The 20,993-nt window shown below is 42.4% G+C and overlaps 3 protein-coding genes across 5 annotated transcripts in view; 1 reads left to right on the top strand and 2 right to left on the bottom strand.

Moving 5' to 3' along the window:
• Positions 1 to 163: 163 nt before the first annotated feature.
• Positions 164 to 4,659, bottom strand: LOC110976558 (uncharacterized). Its single transcript, XM_022229930.2, has 4 exons — positions 4,514 to 4,659; positions 3,048 to 3,798; positions 2,696 to 2,772; positions 164 to 1,389 (listed from the first exon to the last, which is right to left on the bottom strand). Exons 2-4 carry the CDS (start codon positions 3,770 to 3,772, stop codon positions 1,196 to 1,198), a joined length of 996 nt encoding a protein of 331 aa, XP_022085622.2. The 5' UTR covers positions 3,773 to 3,798; positions 4,514 to 4,659; the 3' UTR covers positions 164 to 1,195.
• Positions 4,660 to 4,666: 7 nt separating this feature from the next.
• Positions 4,667 to 16,790, top strand: kif22 (kinesin family member 22). 2 transcript variants are annotated; one of them, XM_022229927.2, is made up of 14 exons: positions 4,667 to 4,774; positions 5,937 to 6,237; positions 7,268 to 7,428; positions 7,730 to 7,875; positions 8,026 to 8,089; positions 8,516 to 8,625; positions 9,242 to 9,317; positions 10,297 to 10,486; positions 10,939 to 11,116; positions 12,028 to 12,211; positions 12,723 to 12,906; positions 13,800 to 13,973; positions 14,535 to 14,659; positions 15,531 to 16,790. In XM_022229927.2, exons 2-14 carry the CDS (start codon positions 5,937 to 5,939, stop codon positions 15,624 to 15,626), a joined length of 1,989 nt encoding a protein of 662 aa, XP_022085619.2. In that variant the 5' UTR covers positions 4,667 to 4,774; the 3' UTR covers positions 15,627 to 16,790. The 2 variants fall into 2 exon arrangements, with proteins under 2 accessions (XP_022085619.2, XP_022085620.2); XM_022229928.2 differs by having other exon boundaries at positions 4,688 to 4,784.
• Positions 15,815 to 20,993, bottom strand: part of rad54b (RAD54 homolog B) — a 28,684-nt gene continuing 23,505 nt past the window's right edge. For both annotated transcript variants that reach the window (XM_022229932.2, XM_087141279.1), the window contains exons 23-24: positions 16,652 to 16,717; positions 15,815 to 16,389 (exon numbers count right to left, since the gene is read on the bottom strand). In XM_022229932.2, the coding sequence (XP_022085624.2) occupies positions 16,309 to 16,389; positions 16,652 to 16,717 (147 nt within the window). In that variant the 3' untranslated portion in view covers positions 15,815 to 16,308. The remainder of the gene's footprint in view (positions 16,390 to 16,651; positions 16,718 to 20,993) is intronic.

The following is a 20,993-nucleotide window of genomic DNA, read 5'->3' as shown; positions in this document are numbered from 1 at the left end:
AGTTCACCTTTTTATAGCACTTACATCCCAAACAAAACACCGCATTTCGGAACCATGGAGGTAGAAACACCACAGAGAACACAATTTAAGAATTGGAGGAATTAAGTACACTGTAAACTTGTGATTTGACAAACCAAGTGACTTTTCGACTGAAATCACAATGTATGATAGAGATTTCAATTTTTTATTCCCACAAATACTTCACAGACATGGTTTTTGAAAGCTGTAGGATTTCATAAAGGTTTGTACAAATACAAAAGATCTAATAATAATTTTACAAAAACTTCTTGAAGTAACTTATCCACACACACACAGTATTCACACTTGTACACTGTGGGGTTTGGCTATTCAGAGGCAGCACACACCTCAGGCTTGGGTACCCTTGGGGAGGCGCCAAAATTGAGGGGAAAGGTTAGGAATGACTCCTACCTATCCTCACACCCAAAAATCACTTTCCCCAATTGTCTTCAACATTTTAGAGGAGTAATGTCAGACCAGACAAGTTCCTGAAAGAGGGAATGGGGCTTTGAACATTTGCCAGTGAAAAAAATCTTGAGAAACTGAACTGCTCAGCTCTTTTTATTTCACTATTCTTTACAACACACGTCCTTTAAAATATTTGACGAAAATATCAATCAATAAAAAAGGTAACATTTTGGTTCGACCTGACATTGTTACTTGCTCCTCCCACCCTAGAATCTTCTACAGCTACACCTGGTAGATTCCTTACATACTTTGGCTGAAGTCACACATTTATTGCAGCGAAGGATGGGATAATTTGCTTTAAAAAACTGAGCCAACACATGCAGCTCACTGTGCCAAGTCACCCGACTGACTTTCATCTAAATGTGCACAACCAGACGCATTGTTGTGCTGGCTACCCTGACACAAGAAACCCTTAGGCACTTGCATGTCTGTCACATACCAGTACACATCTGTCAATAATGAGGGGTGCTTGAGCAAGGAAGGTAATCTCCACTTCTATGACTCCAAAGTTCTCTACTCTGCGTGACCTGCACTTGACACAGTTCTTCCATAATCCCATTAGATACAACAAAAGAGACCTGAGTTCATATGTGTTTCTCTGATCCTGCCTTGTGCAGCCCCTTTACACTCTCTCCTTAGGTTTTAAGGCATTTCTTCTCAACCATATGAAGAACTTCCAACTCAAACTCTCACATAAGACTTCTTCGTGTCAGAAATCCTTCCTTATCCTGAATTTCCCCACTGGTCTCTGTGGAGTTGTGTCTGTTCGATTGAGGGTGTCGTCCGCTTCGTCCCCTACTCTCGCTAGCTCCTCGTCTATCCTCTTGTGTCGGAGCATGTCGTCAAAGATCTTGTCCATCCTGGCAACTCTCTTTTTACCACTTCCCAGGGCTTGGCCGCTTCCTGATAAAAGGAGAGAACAAATTAACTAATTTTGGAGGCCTCTGGGGGAACAAAGTCGAAAACATTTCTGTTACGCAAACATCTTCAAAGAGCCTTTATGGGCGGAAGTTAACAGCACAGCCCGATAGAGCCTGAACGTAAAAGCTCACGCAGCAAGCTTCCGGAACCCTCGCACGGTCCTCCTATGGGGATTTTACGTTGGGCCGTCCAATCACGTTCGATAATTTTTGGAAGAATAATTCCTAACTGAAAACACCCTATGAAACATTCATGTTGGAATTTTACCTTTGTCTTCCTCAAGTAATATTTAGGAAAAGTCACATTGAGATATGTAAAGAACTAATTTTCTTAACGACCTTTCACTTCCGGTGATATCGTACCTAGGTCTCCATGTTCATGCATGTTTATTTTCACTGCCCGTGCTTATGTGAAAACGAGATTGAACAATGTTGCAAAGATTTACCTACTTGCAGTCGATGGGTTTCAGATTCCGTTGAGTTAGCATCATGCAATTGTTGTCAGCAAAGGTTAGATAAAAGATTAGAATCTTTCATAACTGAAGTAGAATATTGCTTTAGGTTTACTACTTATAAATTATAAGACTGTTTAAAATATTTTTATCTGTTTTTATTTCAGTTTTTACTGACGGACTACCATAAAATTTCAAACTGCAAATATTCAACTGTGTACGAGACTGGCGCATTGCACTGTTTTCATGTATTTTAGATTTTCGGAAGTGATGGGTCAATGTTTGGCAGGATATTTCTCTTTTAGGTCAGGTGATTTGTTAGTTTCTATAAATTGATATACTAGCAAATATTTTCCAAAGCCCCTTTTCCGAGTTGGATTTTTAAAGAAGAAACTGAACGAAAAAATATTACAAATTGTAAAATGTTTGCATGTTATTTTTCCTATCCAAAGGTTCGAGAAGCGGGCCATCAGGGGTCGACTTTCAGGCTCTATTTCAAGGAGCTGCTTGAATAGCAGAAAAGTTGTGCTAACTCCAAAAGAAAAATTTGCTCTTAAGCACCATTTCATGGCAGTACTCAGCATGGTTGCACTAATGATTGCAGGCGCATAGAGATTTCTATTGTTAAGTCACTAAAGTTTTTGCAAATCTTTCCTCCGAGGTTAGCATTCCTTTGGCTGTGCTTACTGCTTATGGTCTCCATTAGCGTGAAATTGCGTGCTAAGCAGTGCCTGAAATTGGGCACTGCTTAAAATATAATTTCTCCAGAAATCTTATTGTTGTCAAAAGGGGAAGGGTGGTAACACGTTCACATGGTGGGAAGACGTGTGTTCATACCTGGTGTTCGTCTAGGAGCCATGTTGGTGACAGATGGAGCATCAACATCAAAATCAAACTCTGTAGGTTCCTCTTCCCTATAAGGAAAAAAAGATAAAATCATGGCAACAGGTGTATTTAGGATATGTGAAACAAATTCACAATAAAAAGTAATTTACTGAGTGATACAAACTTTCCTTTCCTTTGGGATTCATATTTTCAGGACCTTTGGCTTAAACGGATCAAGGCAAGAAAAAAGTGTCCAAAAATGTTTATGGGCAGATCCTAATTTTAAATCTATATTCATAGTGAATGTAATGTTAAATATTCAAAATGACAAGTGTCACCGACAAGAAGAATTCAGGGAACTCACTGTTTCTCTTCTTTTGCTTCTGGTTTCTCCAACTCCGTCTCCGTCATCGGTGTCTCCTCTTTTTTCTCATCTATCTCCTCTGGAGGTGGACGTCTGCCAGGACATTTCCACTGAAGCTCCAGCACACCTTCTTTGTCCAGTTTCTGATACAGATCAATGATAACGTTGACGTCTGGCATCCAGACTCCGGAGGCTTTCTTCTTCCTTGTCTCGTCCTTTTCATCATCTGTGCCAAGAACATCCCAATCCTCATCCAGTTCTTCAGTGGCCTCCACTGCCTCATCATTACATGGAACTGGATCTGGAGGTGATGTGGTTTTCACCTCAGTTTCTTTGTCCTCACAGATGGTCTGTTTTTCTAGTTCATCGTCAGCTTTTTCTTCAGTCACTTTGTCTTGAACTTTATCTTCTTCATTGATGGTCTCCTGCTCTCTACTGTCATCCTTTACAGAAGTTTCTTCCATCTTGGGGTTTTCTTCTATCTCTGGACTTTCCTCTTTGGTTTGAGGTGGTGCTGGCTCAGTTTCCATAGGAACCTCAGTCATGACCTTGGATGAATCCTCCGCCGGAGTGTCTTCCACTTCCATCTTGACTTCTTTTTCGTGCTCCTTTGCTGTGTCTGCCGATGCTTCCTGTTTGGTTTCTGTCTCTTCAGTTCCTTTCTCTGAAACTGATTCTTCCATTTTGGAGACCTCATCCGTTTGCTTCTCTTCAGATGCCATCATTTTGCCACAATAGAAATTATGCAGATCTGAAAAGAAAAAAAGGAACTTATGAATAATTTCTTTACGAGCATTTGGTCACAGACATTTCAAGTTGGAATTCTTTGAAGATAAGTTTCAAAGGATGACAGCAAAAAAATTAGGCAATTGGTGAAAGGTATGCATGCATTTAAATAAAATAACTAAAATTTCAGAAAGCAGTGAAGTTGACGATTTGGGCCAACTAAAAAATTAATTTATCATTCCCAACTGTTCTCCCTTTCTCTGGTCTGCCTTCTTTTTAAGATTTTTATTAAAAAATTTCCTCTTTTGTAAATTCATTTATTATTAGTACACCTATTTATTTAGGCCCGAGGCTACCCCAACAACCGTGGGATCTGAAATCCGACATCAATATTCTGATGTATTACTTTGGGCGATTTCCACTTTGCAGAAGTCTGTGAAATTTTGGTTTCGATTTGGGCCATTCGTTTACTACAGCGACTAACTCCTGATCGCTTACGGATGCCAAACACAGTCAGGATCTGTTTGGTCTCGGAACTCCAATCAAAGCACTGTATTTGTTGTGCTCTAATTGTTATCTTTGTAATTTTATTAATTATTCCGCGTCCTTTTCCATATTTTCAACTCGCCCTCATTGTGTTGTACAGTCTGGAAATTGGGCACTTTACTTCTCGTCTTTTCCGTGAAATACGTCACTGAGTTGACAACATATGACAAATAAGCCTACAGGCCTATACTAACCATTTCAAGATGCTTTATAAATATCATTGATATTAGAACATTTTCACCCCCACATCTGTTGTTAAACTCCACCTTTCGCGCTGTTCATGGAAGACGCCATCTTGATAACGGGCTTTGTGGAGCAACGAATTACAACAAACACAGGGGAAACATTGGGCGCTGATTGGTTGAATTCAGGAAAGCAAGTCAAGAAGTGGTAAATTTGACTGCCCAAGTGAAAAGCGGCGTGTAGTTTTTCCGGCATAAATCTGCAAAAACGGTGTAATTGTTTGTAATTTCAGATATTCATTTTTCAAATGTTTCTTGTAACAAGCCACAATCCAAACAGTGTACTGTTGGGCCTGTCAGACCACGGAGTAGGCCTGGGCAGTTTTCCAATACTCAACTTCGACTTTCGTCTCCATCTCAGGCTTCGTGTCCGAAACCAATCCCCCATTGTGGGCCTGAAGCGTTTAAATCAAATTGGATTACTGTAACTTGTTACTCTCTTGCATCTTATTTGATGTTTTGTGGCACTATTAGACTAATCATTGCGCTTACAGCTTCAAAGTCAGGTTGTAAAAAACAGTTTAAGCCTGAGACGAAGCCAAAGTTGAATATTGGAAAACGGCCGTGTCTTCCAAGGTCAGCAGACCACCAAAGCCAACATGGCCAATGCATGGCCGGTCGCACACGACAAAGTTTTTACTGAAAGCATGGAGAATAGAAAAAGCAGCTCCATGCTGAAAGCACTCCATGCTGAAAGTGACAAATGTGAATTACATGTAGGCCTAGACCCTACGTGATCATAAATCCCAGCTCTGGCCGTGTCTGACGAGTCTATGGCTACTGGTAGTGGCCACAGACAGTTCCCATAATACAGCTTGGTGACTTTGTACAAAGGTAGAAAGGCATTGTGGGATGGAAAAGGGGCACTCTTACTTGCGCCTTTTTCTTTCCCACAGTAGGCCTACATTTCTACCAACCCTGACCAACATGACCAATGTGCAAAATCACCCATGCGGTATTTGTGATAAGGCATATAGACATGATAGAGTTGTGTTAGCCCAGGTTGGACATTGTCTTCATTTCATTATGACTGACCCTCCGTAACGTAGTCCGGTCAGGGAGTCCACCTGGGCTAGAGTCGTGTGTAATTTCAACATGTTCAAGCTATAGCCTAGCCACACAAGTAAGTGGTTGTTAGATGAGATTTGAAGCTTTTCATGGTGGAGGTATAGCAAGTACATTAGATGGGTTTGCAGTAGCACCATGGGTGTATTTCTTTTGGAGCAATTGGGGTTCTGAAAAGAACCGATGATACTCAACGTTTCAGACAGTCGTGACAGTCACACTTGACAGTATGCCCTGTCTGTCGTCAAGAGACTGATGTCAATAAATATTTTCTCACCGGCTTTTTATCTTGACACTACCAATTTTCCAGATGTCTAACAGTACAAGTGTCAGTGGTACACCCACTCGAATGAAAGTGGCGGTTCGCCTGCGACCAGTTCTCGAACAAGACGACAAAGATAAAGAGCCTTGTGTCCGAGGCCTGGATGCGACGTCTCTGGAGATCTGGAATTGGCGCGACACCAGACAGACAATCAAGTACAACTTTGATGTCTTCTTTGATGCCACGTCCAGGCAGCAAGACATCCATGAAAAATGCGTCAAGCCCCTGATAGCCAAAGCACTGAGCGGGCAGAATGCGAGTATTTTTGCTTACGGACCGACCGGCGCCGGTAACGTTATGAGTTTGTCAGGACTGTTTTGGTCTAAAAACTGTCCCGCAACGCATCACACCTGTGGTTGGTGCAGATTTCTGACAGCATTACCACCATCATATGTGGGCTTGCTGCTGTGTGTGGTATAATGTGACGCAGAGGCCCTAGCCAGTACGATCATGCAAGGGATTATTTTGTTCATGTATATTTCCACTGTGGTTGTTACAACTCAAAAATGTGTATTTGGTGTCAAACAGGTCCGGGGTTAAATCGGTAGATTCTGTACAAAAGCTGTTACGTGTACATGCATTGAGAACTATCTTAGTATGTTGATGTAACTTTTATCACAAACTTGTTCAACAGTAACGTTTGGTCTAGTATTTTTTATCTGGTATCCCAATGAAACCTGAAGCAGATTTAAGAGCAGTTCTGTAAGGACTGTAATGGAATGTTGTAGTTGTCTCTATAATGCACACATTCCTTCCATGCATGATGGTCAAAATTTATTAAAGTAAGGGTGCATCCACAGGTTGTAGGATTTTAGAGGATTGAGGATGTGTCCCAGTAAAAAGGCCCTAGTGGGTTAGGGTTAAAGTAAGGCTGCATCCACAGGTTGTAGGATTTTGGAGGATTGAGGATGTGTCCCAGTAACATGGCCCTAGTGGGTTAGGGTTAAAGTAAGGCTGCATCCACAGGTTGTAGGATTTTGGAGGATTGAGGATGTGTCCCAGTAACATGGCCCTAGTGGGTTAGGGTTAAAGTGAGGCTGCATCCACAGGTCGTAGGATTTTAGAGGATTGAGGATGTGTCCCAGTAACAAGGCCCTAGTGGGTTAGGGTTAAAGTAAGGCTGCATCCACAGGTTGTAAATGTGTCTGGCAATGATATATTTCCTATGGAGGTCACTGTCAAGCGGCTATTGCCACTTCCCATAGGTGCCTGTGTTACTGTCAGCCGTAGCCAAAACTTGCAGCCGCAGCCTCAAGTAGACACAAAAACAAGTTGTGCAGTTTGTGCCATTTTTTCTTACTCCATCCTGTTTTGAGCAGGTAAAACTCACACAATGCTAGGAACTGTTGAGCGACCGGGGATCATTCCAAGAGCGGTAAATGATATCTTCCACCTGATCAACAAGCAGAAATTGAATGCAGGCGACGCCCAGTGGATGTACAGTCTTAGCTTCTCCTACCTGGAAATCTACCAGGAAAAGGTTTGATCATATCTGGAAAGTCTTCATTTTTTTTTAATTTGAATAAAAAAGACTCAGATGCCAACGGAACAAGTTAGAATTATTCTCAGATCAAATCTACCAAACTGTTGATAAACATTTTTTTCTGTGGTTATTACAAGAAATGTAAAGTGGTAGAAAAATTCTTTTTCTTTTTAATTTCATGCCATTTAAATTGCATTATTTTCTCTCTCTGTCTGTGTCGTCAGAAATTAGCATTTGGCCTAAATTTTGTCATAAAATGTAAAAAAAAAACAGGTGACTACTTGTTTTCATTTTGTAGGTGTACGACCTTCTGGAGGTCAAAGGTCAGGATCTACCAATCAGGGAGGATCGGGATCGCACCATCTTCATTCCCAACCTTGCTGAGAGGGTGATCACTTCTCTGGAAGAGTTCCACGACTTGTTTGTGCCTGCCAGCAAGAACAGGTTAGCCCCTCCCCTTGGAGGCTCCTCCCCCCTCCCCATAGGCAAGATCTATGCCAATGAAGATTGAGACGGCAGATTAAATACCCAAATCAAATTCTCGGACTTATTTGGAGGCATACCGCTCTGATGTTTGCATTTCTTTTGTCACAGAACTACGGCAGCCACAAAATTGAACAGCCGATCAAGCAGAAGCCATTCCATTCTCTTGCTCAAGGTTTGGTGGAAAATATTCCGCATTTATCCAACCTCTGCAATTCCCTTGCCCCACACTGTCCACTATGATTTGCTTTTATTTCCTTCTATGCTGCATTCAGTTACTACATCAGTCAGTTTCAGATCGAAACCCAAGTGTTATGGTGGATCAGGGGAGCAAGTTGAAAAACAAACTCTCGACAAATTCTTGCAATGAGAAATCTGTTTTAAAAAAAAAAAAATAATGTCTGTCTGGGTGGATGGCTTGAGTTCACTGTTTCGTTGTGGCTCCCCGACCCCAGCCCTGAAATTGACCCTAGGATGTCGAGCCCTAAATGTGAAACAAGGACTTTATGAACTTCAGTGGACCAATTATTTGACGAGTTTGATTTTTCAAAGATATCAGCAGAAGTTTTTACCCATTTTGTTTACACAACTTTGTTCCCAGGTGGTGAAAAAACAGGAGGCTCCTCCGTATAAGAAACAAATTGGCAAGGTGTACCTGATTGACTTGGCCGGCAGTGAAAACAACAAGCGAACTGGTAACCGGGGCATCAGGTAAGTTGTCCCTATCACCATAGCAACAATTTGGTTGTGGGGAGGGAATATCCCGAGAAGATGTTTCCCCCAAATGTTCGAATCATCCACGTTTTTGTCTGAGTTTTGCAAACACTTTCAAAGATTTATTGTTGAAAAGATGACACTATAAACTTAAGCCTCGCATTTAATAACAATTTGTTGCAGAAAATGGGGCTGAATTGAATTCATAACACTGCTGCCTAAAAACGAAGACAAAGCCGGGGTTTAGGAAGATTTCTAAACTTAAACCAAGGCTCCAAAGTGCTAGATCCATTGGTGCTGAGAACTGATAAAACCCAGTGGTCCTCAATGCCCTGCGTTCCTTTATCACTGAGAACATTGACGTTAAAGCCCATTTGAAATTTGTTAGAACTGTTCAGCTTTTGGATTTTGGAATAAAGTCTTGCAACCCTTCAAATATTTTGCCAGCACTAGTACTTTATGCAGTCCACTGTTAGATTTGTTCTCTGATTTGCAGAAATAAACTGAAAGAAAATACATTTTAAACTTAAAGGCTTTAACTGACAAGTTGTGATGAGATATCTTCAAATGCCATTTCTTTTTTTTGTTTTTTTTAATGCGGTTCCTTTTCTAGACTGAAGGAAAGTGGAGCTATCAACACGTCTTTGTTTGTACTGGGTCAGGTGGTAGATGCACTCAATCAAGGACTGGTAAGAGTACACTCTGAATATCCCAATATGTCATTTTCCCGGAGATTTTACATCTGCAGCAGGGTAGCATGACCTTGGATAATTCACAAGTTGTTTATTTTTCATATAACCTGGGACCTCAGCGGTAGGAAGTTGCTCTCCGAATGTCACATTTTGTAGAAAGAGTAACTAGGCTTGGGCCGTGTCCGAAATGGGCTTCCAGAGCTACGGCTAGGTCTATTGTCTGCGCATCTCCACGCATTTCCAATGGAATGAAGACCTAGACCTAGCTCTAGACAAGAGATTCGGATGCAGCCTTAGTCAGAGCTGTATATGTACCGAGAGTAGGGCCAGCTTCAGACTTTGGAACCAAAATGGCTGTTCATGATGTGTGCAGTACCATGCAGCTATTGTGCGGTAGTTGTAAATAATGTGCACTCATGCATAACCCGCCATTTTGGTTCCAACAATATTAAGACGCTCATGTCACAACTCTCCCTATAGACAGTTCTGGACTTACAAGATACCTTGTGGTTGTCCTTCATATGACACCTGATTTAACACCTGCAGATTTGTTTGTCTATACATTGTATTATATTGCTATGTTTACCTTGTCTCAATGTCTTATACTGCTCTAAAAGAGCAAAGTGGCTGATAAGCCTGTGAGACCCACTGCCTTGTTATAACCTTTGACCTCCCATCCAGGTACCTATCAGTCTTGGGACTTGACCTCATACGTGTATACAACTTCAAAGATTCTGAATCTGAAATCACACTTGATGCTATGTGACAGTTGAGCACCACTCTGTGGTCAGATTGACATAGATCTCAAGGGTGCATGGGCATGTTGGTCAGGGTGCCTTTTTGCACCTAGAGATGTACTGAAACGAGTTGACCTTTCATCATTTCATAAGGACATGGGTGTATTGCCTGTTTGTAGATCATTTGCAAGTGAGAGATTTGAAGGTTGTGTTCAGACAGGGTACCCTCTTTTTCACAGGGTCGTGTACCCTACAGGGACAGTAAACTGACCCGCCTTCTCCAGGATTCTCTTGGTGGCAGTGCACATGCCTGCATGATTACCAACATCGCACCCGAAGAGTCCAACTACATGGAGACCTACACAGCGCTCAATTTTGCCTCCAAGTCCAGGCATATTGTCAACAAGCCCTTCACCAATGAGACCACAGGTGGGAAGAGTTGGTCGCAATGTCATCCTTCCAACATGGAATTGTCGTTCCATATGTGGTGGTTCTTTTATATGGTGAGGTTGAAAGAGAGGCTGCACTTGCAAGCTGAGAACATTCCAATTGATTGAAGAATGTCAGGCTCTCCGTACCTTTCTGATGTATTTACTTTTGGTCAAGCTCCAGTCAGCAAAATCGTTGCTGCAGTTTTTTTTTTTTGCGGGGGTGTACATTTTTAAAAAGTATTTTTCCTCAAACTTCTGCAATTTTGTCTCTGCATATTTTTGGAGAACTTTGTCATCAACACCTACACATTTTTGGCCTGTTAGTTTTGCAAGTGTGCGCAAGAAATTTTTCAATATGTTAAAAGAGTCTTCCAGCATCCTCTTTGGTCCAACTGCAGTGGATCAAAGTTAATCCGTTGATAGACTGACCATTGTTGAATTGATTTTCAGAGAGGCCCACAGCCCAACGGCCAGCCAAGCGATCCAGCAGTGGTGAGGAGAGGCATCAAGCAGCATCAAGTCCCCCACGCAAGAAAGCCAAGAGAGATTCCAATGAACAGAAAATGACAAACAGACCAGAGTCTGCTGAAGGAAGTACCAAACAGCAGGAAAATGCACCATTCCTGAGGTAAAGGGACAACACTGAATACCTACACCAAACAAACATCTCCAATTTCATGGATGATTATCAGAAAGTGTACAATTTTAGAATCAATTTAAACAGAATCCTCTGCTTTGAAATAAGATGGCCATTTTCGATTTTTATCTGATATCATGCCATTATTATCCAGTTGCAATATGCTTGCATGTGCTTTGCTCAATCAACCCCTCTCAAAACAGCATTTTATGTAGCTGGCTGAAACATGACTGAATAAGTCATCCCAGAATTTGACAACTGTCAATGAATGATGCACCCATGCTACTTTGTATTGTTCTGTACTCATTCGCTGGTAAATTCAGAGAACCACAAAAGTGTTTTAGGCAATTGAGGGCAGTACATGGGAGTAACGGGCAGAGCAGTTTATAGAGAGAGTTGCGACATGAGTGTCTCAATTGTTGGAACCAAAATGGTGGATCAAACGTCAGTGCACACGGACAATGAGCACACGATAGCTGCATGCCGTACTGCACACATAATGACTGACCAATTTGGTTTCCGAAGTCTGAAGTTGGCACTATCCTCTCTGTTTACAGCTCTAGTAACGGGCTGAGCAGTTTTATAGAGAGAGTTGCGACATGAGTGTCTCAATTGTTGGAACCAAAATAGTGGATCAAACGTCAGTGCACACGGACAATGAGCACACGATAGCTGCATGCCGTACTGCACACATAATGACTGACCAATTTGGTTTCCGAAGTCTGAAGTTGGCACTATCCTCTCTGTTTACAGCTCTAGTAACAGGCTGAGCAGTTCAGACAGTACAGGTGGTGTTTTTTTTTTACAAAGACTTAAATTTAGTGAAAGGAAAGCTGACTGCGCTTTCTACACAAAACCACAGCATGACTGTTGATCAGAAATATTATTGTTGATGCAACCAGCCCATTGTTAAGACGGCAAGCCAACTTTGAGGAGAGCATGAAGAGCAGACTGCAAGCGCTGGAGAATAACATCATGACACGCCTCAATCCCCCAGCCAATCAGGGCCAAGCACATCAGTCACATGATCTCCAGAACCGCCAGATATTGGAACAACTGAAGGAGAGTAGCAAACAGCTGTCGCAGGTTTCCATCAATCCACACTTTTTCCCTCTGCTGGTTTTTTTTCTTACAAATCTTTAATTCTATACTGTCCAAGACTTTGGCAGATCTGAATTTTTGATACATGTCTTATTTTTATCTGATGAGATATTTAATAGCACGCCATCTACAAAACACAGTTCTGTTGGAAATTTGAATTTTTTAAACAAAATTGTTTATAAATGACAGAATGCTGGATAGACTACCTTTATAACTTGGTAAACCTGAAGATGATTTGATTGAATCATTTTCGGATAATCTTAGAGACAGGTGCTAAGAGTTCCATATCCAAACATCACTTGACACCTTGTGTACAAACTCTGAGACTGGTCTGGAAAATTCTAAGTGTTTCCTAAGTAAAGGCTTTCACTGCTAAATTTAACCTTTATAGTGATGACATGTTGTCACTTTTTGATTGCTAATTACTTCCTGCAAAGGAAAATTAGTGATGTGTACATACGGAACTCTCACCGAACAAACAAATATTCATCTGCAGTTACAGAAACAGAACAGCAAGTTCCACCAGGTCCTAGCAAACAGCAGAATGAAGGACCAAGACCATCTACCTCAGCGGAAGATTTCTTCAGATCCAAGCACCAAGAAGACTTCATCGGGAGTAGCAGGCAGTAGTCTTGGTCAGCCAGCCACATTGCCCAAAGCAGTAGTTAAGCCTTGGACAAGTACGACTTTCGTTAATTGCAACATGTAGGAGTCTGTTGATCATGCCAGTTGATCATAAAGGAACTTGTTTCTGTTTCACACTTTGCCTTTAATCCTTAAAGAGCCAGGTTATTTTGGCCCATCTCATAGCTGGGGGGGGTGGGATTCCACCCCCTACCATAAGCTTGGCATGCATATACAGACACTCCTTATCATTACAAATGTGAAGTCTGAACTCAATCAGACATATGGTTTGGTTGTTGTGGTCATTTTAATTTCATGGCTACATGCGTGCCAGTACACCGCATTGAGCAGCGCAGTGCAAAAAGTATACAATTTTAACCGACCCGTAAAAATGCGTGCTATGCAAGAATGATATGTTAAATTGTTGCAAAAATGGTGTCAAAATGATTGCAAAGAGTTACTCTAAAACTCCTATGGGGTCAACTCCTGAAAAAAAAAAGCACGGCGGCGACATCAGAAAAAATGTTGAGGGGGATGGAATCTGCCCCCTCCCCCAGCTCTTTTAGGGTGAAGCCATACCAAAGACTTGAAGTGGAAATGAAATTTGTGCCGCTCTCTTTCTTATGCTAAATACTAAATTTTTGACTCATCTTTATTGCATGAGAATTTTGTCTTCCTGTATTGTTCGCTTGTTCTTCCTTTCTCAAAAAAAAAATAATCCTCAGAAAATCAAGAGTCCATTCCCAAAACTGATCATTAAACATCAGTATTGTGAAATCCTATCATGCTCATTTCTGCTCGTTCCAATTAAATGTAAAATCTCTCAGACTTTTTGGGTAACTGTCAGGTTGTTAAAAGGTTATGTATATTTCAATACTTACATGGTTTATGCAAGTTAGAAACCAGATACATGAGTTTTTAATGAGTTTCTGTATATTGAACTTGTCAGTGTCCACACAACATAATTTTGCCCCACAACCCACAACCAAGTCCAACTTGCTGAAGAGACGCGCCCCAGATGTGCAGTTTATGAAGATCAAGACGTGTGACGACCCTAAAGGGAAGAGTTTGAAGGAGAACGCTCACCAGCTTCAGTCCAACCCAGAGCTACAAGCCAAACACAGTAAGTGAAGGGCCAATCAGCACAAACTAGGCCCTCTAGTGGTGAAGGTGTCGTAACTTACACATTGGGGCACCTTGCAAAACAAAAACTGATCATTCCAGAGAGTCAGCCATGTCTGAATCATTTGGCTGTGGCTGGAAATAATGCAAACGCCAATGGAAGCTGTTAGCATATGGCTTCATACATTGCCCATGCATGCATTACATTGAGCCATAACCAAGTGTTTCATATCTAACCTTGTCACAGGACCGGAAATGTGATCTTGATAGGTCATCACTTTTATTTGGAAATAACATTAAAACATTTTCGAGTTTACAAATTTAAATACCATCAGTAGCATCTCCACCAATTTGTTGAGGCATTGTTTGGAAATGTTTCTAGACATTCTCAAAACATCTTTCACTGTGAAATTATTCTAATTATTTCTGAACCCCAACGTACCCCGATCTGCGTATTTTTAACACAGATGAACTCACAGGGAAGGGGGCGGTGTCAGACACGCCATGATCAATAAGTCAAATTAATCCCTGATTTAATGAAAGTATTCTCCTTGTTTGACAGCTGCCGAGATCATTCGCCTGTTGAACACGGGCTCTGTCAAGCAGCTGAAATCCCTGCAGAGCGTCGGGGAGAAGAGAGCTCAGCTCATCCACAGCTGGCGACAGATGTTTGGGGAATTCACAACTGTGAGTGCCGAGATGCAGTGCCACAGACCTGCTTACCAGGCAAATGTTGCTTAGCCAGAATTGCACAGAGCAAAAATCAGCTTAGCCTGTTGGGTAACAGTATACCTTGGCTGGTTTCCCTTTTTGCTAAGCAAAAGTTTGCTGTGCTAAGTAGATTCCTGTGTGAACCAGAGCCTGATTATACAGTCCCAGGACATCAGTTGAATAGAGTACCGAAGAGTGACGTCACTGTGAACCAGAAAGTGCAGTGCAAACGAATGGAGTACACGCGCATGTTGCTGGTTCACGTGCTGGTTCTCGCGCTAATGCCCTTTACACACTGACTGTGCACGTGACGTATTCACTTCAATACTGTAAATCTGCTTAGCAGTGATTTTCTGTTAATGAACTCCATAACTGGTTTCTTTTTCTCACAACGGGCCATTCAGTGAAGAGGAATTACCAAGGATACATTTTATATATTTGAGTTTTCTCTATCTAAAACGTTGCCTCGGTGATGACATCAGTTGAGAATCACTCTTCATTTTTCTAGCAAACCAGACCTGCCTTTGAGAAAAGCTCTTTTTAGGCTGTCAGAATTTCTTGGAAATGGCTTGAAATTACTAAGGAGCCAATGGTAATAGGCAAAGCCAGTTTTGATAGAGACGTGTAATGTTAAACCCCAGTCAAGTGATTCACATATTGCCTTACATACAAATGAACGTCCTGTTGTCATCCTAAGTCTAATGGATACAAAACATTGTCCAGATGGCAGGTCCATGTCCAGTAGTCAGGCTGCCCAGACTATTTTAGGTTAAACCTGCGTCAAGCACAAATCACAGCCATTGCACGTGTTGTAAAAACCTGTATGAAAAATATTTTCTGTCCACAGATCAGTGATCTAAAGAAAGTGAACGGCCTTCCTTCCAAGACAGTGGATGCCATTATCAGGAATAACCTCCTCTGCCAGGGAATTGCCAAGGGCTGACCCAAACATACCACAGGAGGGCCAGGGCTTGTTTGAGTCCGGGCAAAACTTTGACGAACTGTGACGGTGATTCTGCATTTCATGGACAATTAAAATAGATCAAGTTTCTCTTTTACAACCTTCTCTCCAACTCAAACTGTTGAACTTTTTCATGTCCATTGTGGCTCAGGAAAAAATTGGACTATAACTTTTGCCTTTTATACTTAAACATTTAATTTCAATTAACTTTTCTACATAAATAGTGGTACAAAGAATACTTTTTCATTTTCAAAATTAGTTTTTATGAATGCTGTAAGAATGTTCCATTTGCATTACCATAACATACTTTTAAACTATTTTTTAAATACAGGTTTCTTGTCTTCAAATGTGAGAGCCCCCTCCCTCGATTTAAGACAAGAGGCAAAAAGCTGGGTGTTTTATAATGTGCGCCTTTCACCAAGATAATCTTTTTCTCAGTTGGTTTTATTTTTAATGTACTGTAGATTATTAGGCTCACGAAATGGTCACTCAAAATTTGACCAAAACGCCCATCGTCTGATTCCAGCCTTCAGTATGTCTGAATGGAATAAGATTCTGGACAATATTTTACTATGAACTTAGAGGTATCATTTTGGCACTCCGTACACCTTCCTGAAGCAACTGACTGGAATCCAAGTCTCAGTGGTTTGGAAGATTGGCTTGTCTATTCATCTGTTGACTTGTCATTAGTTTTGTTTTGAAAGGCAAATGTGATCTGACTCCCTGCTCTGAGCAAATGATCATCCTGAATACAAAACAAAAAGATAAAAAATGATCAGGGATACGGTTAGGGTCAAGTTGTTTCTCTGTGTTAGAAACACATTTGAAGTTCTTTCAGGAATGAAGCACCTGTCTCGACAGATAAAAACAGTAAATGACCGTATTTACTATCAAACGTGAAACTGATTTCTGCAAACCCGATCTGAAATTGCACATTTTGGAAAACTCCAGCATTCCGTTCGTAGGGTGAAATAATGAAAAGCTAGTTTTGTTCAAGTTTTCCTTACCTCAAAAGTTGAGCTCAATGGTCCAGAGAAATGTTTCCACTCCATGAGTTGGTTCATCGACAGATTCTAAACAAGACAACAGAATTGCTCACGTGAAATATTTTTGCATAATAAAATTACATAGGCAAATTTGAAACGAGGACGGTGTTTGTTTCAATATTTCAAATTTTCAATTTTGATGTGTGGCCTTGTCTCTGACCAGTCTGTGACTCAATCCACTGAGTAGAAGCACCCCCTAACTGGCATGGAAGAGACAGGTTGGTGTGAATGGTTTCAACAGGGTGTATGGCACACACACAAAGACCATACATTCCAAATAGAAAATGGTCACGGATGCTCAGCTCGGCTTGTGCTAAATGACCATAAAACTGCACTCACGTGGTGAGTTCCCACAAAAAGACTGTCACTGCCATTAGAAAGTACTCCGACTCTTGTTCCCTTGCAGACTAGGTAACGCTGAGCCAGCACTGAAGACCAGACACCAGACCGTGCACCAGACCATTCATAAGACCAGTCACCAGTAACAGGGTGAACAATGACAAAGGAATGCTTTTGCTGCAGTTCATTTAAACCGCTTGCGACTTGAATTCCAACTAGACATCTTCTGGGCTCTTGTGATGGGCTTAACCCCTTGACGACGGGAATTCCCGAAAGCCGACTCCAAGAATTCCAGCCTCGCTTGGCCATGAAGGCCACCTGCCAAACTGCAAATACTCGGTTTGTGGCCCTGCGTGCTCTGCACGCTTTGAATTACACGGTGAAAAGGCTGATTGTTCGGTGGCATGCAGGTCTACTCAGGCTTCCACATTCCCATTGCCTCTTTTCAAAGTGCGGACTATTGTGACGCTCGTGATTATGATGCAAAATCAGTCTTTTCATTTCTGGGCTACGCACAAAGACCAATCACCATATATACAAGAGCCAGGCTCTGCCTTCTTTCACCGTGTTCGCTCGAGTGTGGGCCGAGAAAAATAGCTGAAAAGGCGGCTGAGGATCTCGATTTTTACGGCGGCTCTACCCGCATCCCGGCATGAAGGGGTTAAGAGGTCTGGACGGCAAACACTGTACTGTGCCATATATTCCTACCTTCAGACCATTGCATACCTTCAGACCATTGCATACCTTCAGACCATTGCATACCTTCAGACCATTGCATACCTTCAGACCATTGCATACCTTCAGACCATTGCATACCTTCAGACCATTGCATACCTTCAGACCATTGCCTACCTTCAGACCATTGCATACCTTCAGACCATATTCCTACCTTCAGACCATTGCATACCTTCAGACCATTGCATACCTTCAGACCATTGCCTACCTTCAGACCATTGCATACCTTCAGACCATTGCATACCTTCAGACCATTGCATACCTTCAGACCATTGCATACCTTCAGACCATTGCATACCTTCAGACCATTGCCTACCTTCAGACCATTGCCTACCTTCAGACCATTGCATACCTTCAGACCATTGCATACCTTCAGACCATTGCCTACCTTCAGACCATTGCCTACCTTCAGACCATTGCCTACCTTCAGACCATTGCATACCTTCAGACCATTGCATACCTTCAGACCATTGCATACCTTCAGACCATTGCATACCTTCAGACCATTGCATACCTTCAGACCATTGCCTACCTTCAGACCATTGCATACCTTCAGACCATTGCCTACCTTCAGACCATTGCATACCTTCAGACCATTGCATACCTTCAGACCATTGCATACCTTCAGACCATTGCATACCTTCAGACCATTGCCTACCTTCAGACCATTGCATACCTTCAGACCATTGCCTACCTTCAGACCATTGCATACCTTCAGACCATTGCATACCTTCAGACCATTGCATACCTTCAGACCATTGCCTACCTTCAGACCATTGCATACCTTCAGACCATTGCATACCTTCAGACCATTGCCTACCTTCAGACCATTGCCTACCTTCAGACCATTGCATACCTTCAGACCATTGCATACCTTCAGACCATTGCCTACCTTCAGACCATTGCATACCTTCAGACCATTGCATACCTTCAGACCATTGCCTACCTTCAGACCATTGCCTACCTTCAGACCATTGCATACCTTCAGACCATTGCCTACCTTCAGACCATTGCCTACCTTCAGACCATTGCCTACCTTCAGACCATTGCCTACCTTCAGACCATTGCATACCTTCAGACCATTGCATACCTTCAGACCATTGCATACCTTCAGACCATTGCATACCTTCAGACCATTGCATACCTTCAGACCATTGCCTACCTTCAGACCATTGCATACCTTCAGACCATTGCATACCTTCAGACCATTGCCTACCTTCAGACCATTGCATACCTTCAGACCATTGCCTACCTTCAGACCATTGCCTACCTTCAGACCATTGCATACCTTCAGACCATTGCCTACCTTCAGACCATTGCCTACCTTCAGACCATTGCATACCTTCAGACCATTGCCTACCTTCAGACCATTGCCTACCTTCAGACCATTGCCTACCTTCAGACCATTGCCTACCTTCAGACCATTGCCTACCTTCAGACCATTGCATACCTTCAGACCATTGCATACCTTCAGACCATTGCCTACCTTCAGACCATTGCATACCTTCAGACCATTGCATACCTTCAGACCATTGCCTACCTTCAGACCATTGCCTACCTTCAGACCATTGCATACCTTCAGACCATTGCATACCTTCAGACCATTGCCTACCTTCAGACCATTGCATACCTTCAGACCATTGCATACCTTCAGACCATTGCCTACCTTCAGGCCATTGCATACCTTCAGACCATTGCATACCTTCAGACCATTGCCTACCTTCAGACCATTGCATACCTTCAGACCATTGCATACCTTCAGACCATTGCATACCTTCAGACCATTGCCTACCTTCAGACCATTGCATACCTTCAGACCATTGCCTACCTTCAGACCATTGCCTACCTTCAGACCATTGCATACCTTCAGACCATTGCCTACCTTCAGACCATTGCCTACCTTCAGACCATTGCATACCTTCAGACCATTGCATACCTTCAGACCATTGCCTACCTTCAGACCATTGCCTACCTTCAGACCATTGCATACCTTCAGACCATTGCATACCTTCAGACCATTGCATACCTTCAGACCATTGCCTACCTTCAGACCATTGCATACCTTCAGACCATTGCATACCTTCAGACCATTGCCTACCTTCAGACCATTGCCTACCTTCAGACCATTGCATACCTTCAGACCATTGCATACCTTCAGACCATTGCCTACCTTCAGACCATTGCCTACCTTCAGACCATTGCATACCTTCAGACCATTGCATACCTTCAGACCATTGCCTACCTTCAGACCATTGCATACCTTCAGACCATTGCATACCTTCAGACCATTGCCTACCTTCAGACCATTGCCTACCTTCAGACCATTGCCTACCTTCAGACCATTGCATACCTTCAGACCATTGCATACCTTCAGACCATTGCATACCTTCAGACCATTGCATACCTTCAGACCATTGCATACCTTCAGACCATTGCCTACCTTCAGACCATTGCCTACCTTCAGACCATTGCATACCTTCAGACCATTGCATACCTTCAGACCATTGCCTACCTTCAGACCATTGCATACCTTCAGACCATTGCATACCTTCAGACCATTGCCTACCTTCAGGCCATTGCATACCTTCAGACCATTGCATACCTTCAGACCATTGCCTACCTTCAGACCATTGCATACCTTCAGACCATTGCATACCTTCAGACCATTGCATACCTTCAGACCATTGCCTACCTTCAGACCATTGCATACCTTCAGACCATTGCATACCTTCAGACCATTGCCTACCTTCAGACCATTGCATACCTTCAGACCATTGCCTACCTTCAGACCATTGCCTACCTTCAGACCATTGCATACCTTCAGACCATTGCATACCTTCAGACCATTGCCTACCTTCAGACCATTGCCTACCTTCAGACCATTGCCTACCTTCAGACCATTGCATACCTTCAGACCATTGCATACCTTCAGACCATTGCATACCTTCAGACCATTGCCTACCTTCAGACCATTGCATACCTTCAGACCATTGCATACCTTCAGACCATTGCCTACCTTCAGACCATTGCCTACCTTCAGACCATTGCATACCTTCAGACCATTGCATACCTTCAGACCATTGCATACCTTCAGACCATTGCCTACCTTCAGACCATTGCCTACCTTCAGACCATTGCATACCTTCAGACCATTGCATACCTTCAGACCATTGCATACCTTCAGACCATTGCATACCTTCAGACCATTGCATACCTTCAGACCATTGCA

This window comes from Acanthaster planci, linkage group LG09 (genome assembly GCF_054643075.1).
Source record: "Acanthaster planci isolate LZ-2023a linkage group LG09, COTS_SCS, whole genome shotgun sequence".
NCBI lineage: Eukaryota > Metazoa > Echinodermata > Asteroidea > Valvatida > Acanthasteridae > Acanthaster > Acanthaster planci.
This window is presented reverse-complemented; position numbering and strand designations above follow the sequence as displayed.

Bases quoted from the DNA above. Each gene is read 5' to 3' on its own strand.
- LOC110976558 (XM_022229930.2), bottom strand. From the start codon at position 3,772: ATGATGGCATCTGAAGAGAAGCAAACGGATGAGGTCTCCAAAATGGAA. The intron at 2,773-3,047 runs GTGAGTTCCCTG...TTTTCCTTATAG, and splicing joins GAAGCAAAAGAAGAGAAACA to GGAAGAGGAACCTACAGAGT. The intron at 1,390-2,695 runs GTATGAACACAC...TCCTTTTATCAG, and splicing joins GGCTCCTAGACGAACACCAG to GAAGCGGCCAAGCCCTGGGA.
- kif22 (XM_022229927.2), top strand. From the start codon at position 5,937: ATGTCTAACAGTACAAGTGTCAGTGGTACACCCACTCGAATGAAAGTG. The intron at 8,626-9,241 runs GTAAGTTGTCCC...TTCCTTTTCTAG, and splicing joins ACTGGTAACCGGGGCATCAG to ACTGAAGGAAAGTGGAGCTA. The intron at 14,660-15,530 runs GTGAGTGCCGAG...TTCTGTCCACAG, and splicing joins TGTTTGGGGAATTCACAACT to ATCAGTGATCTAAAGAAAGT.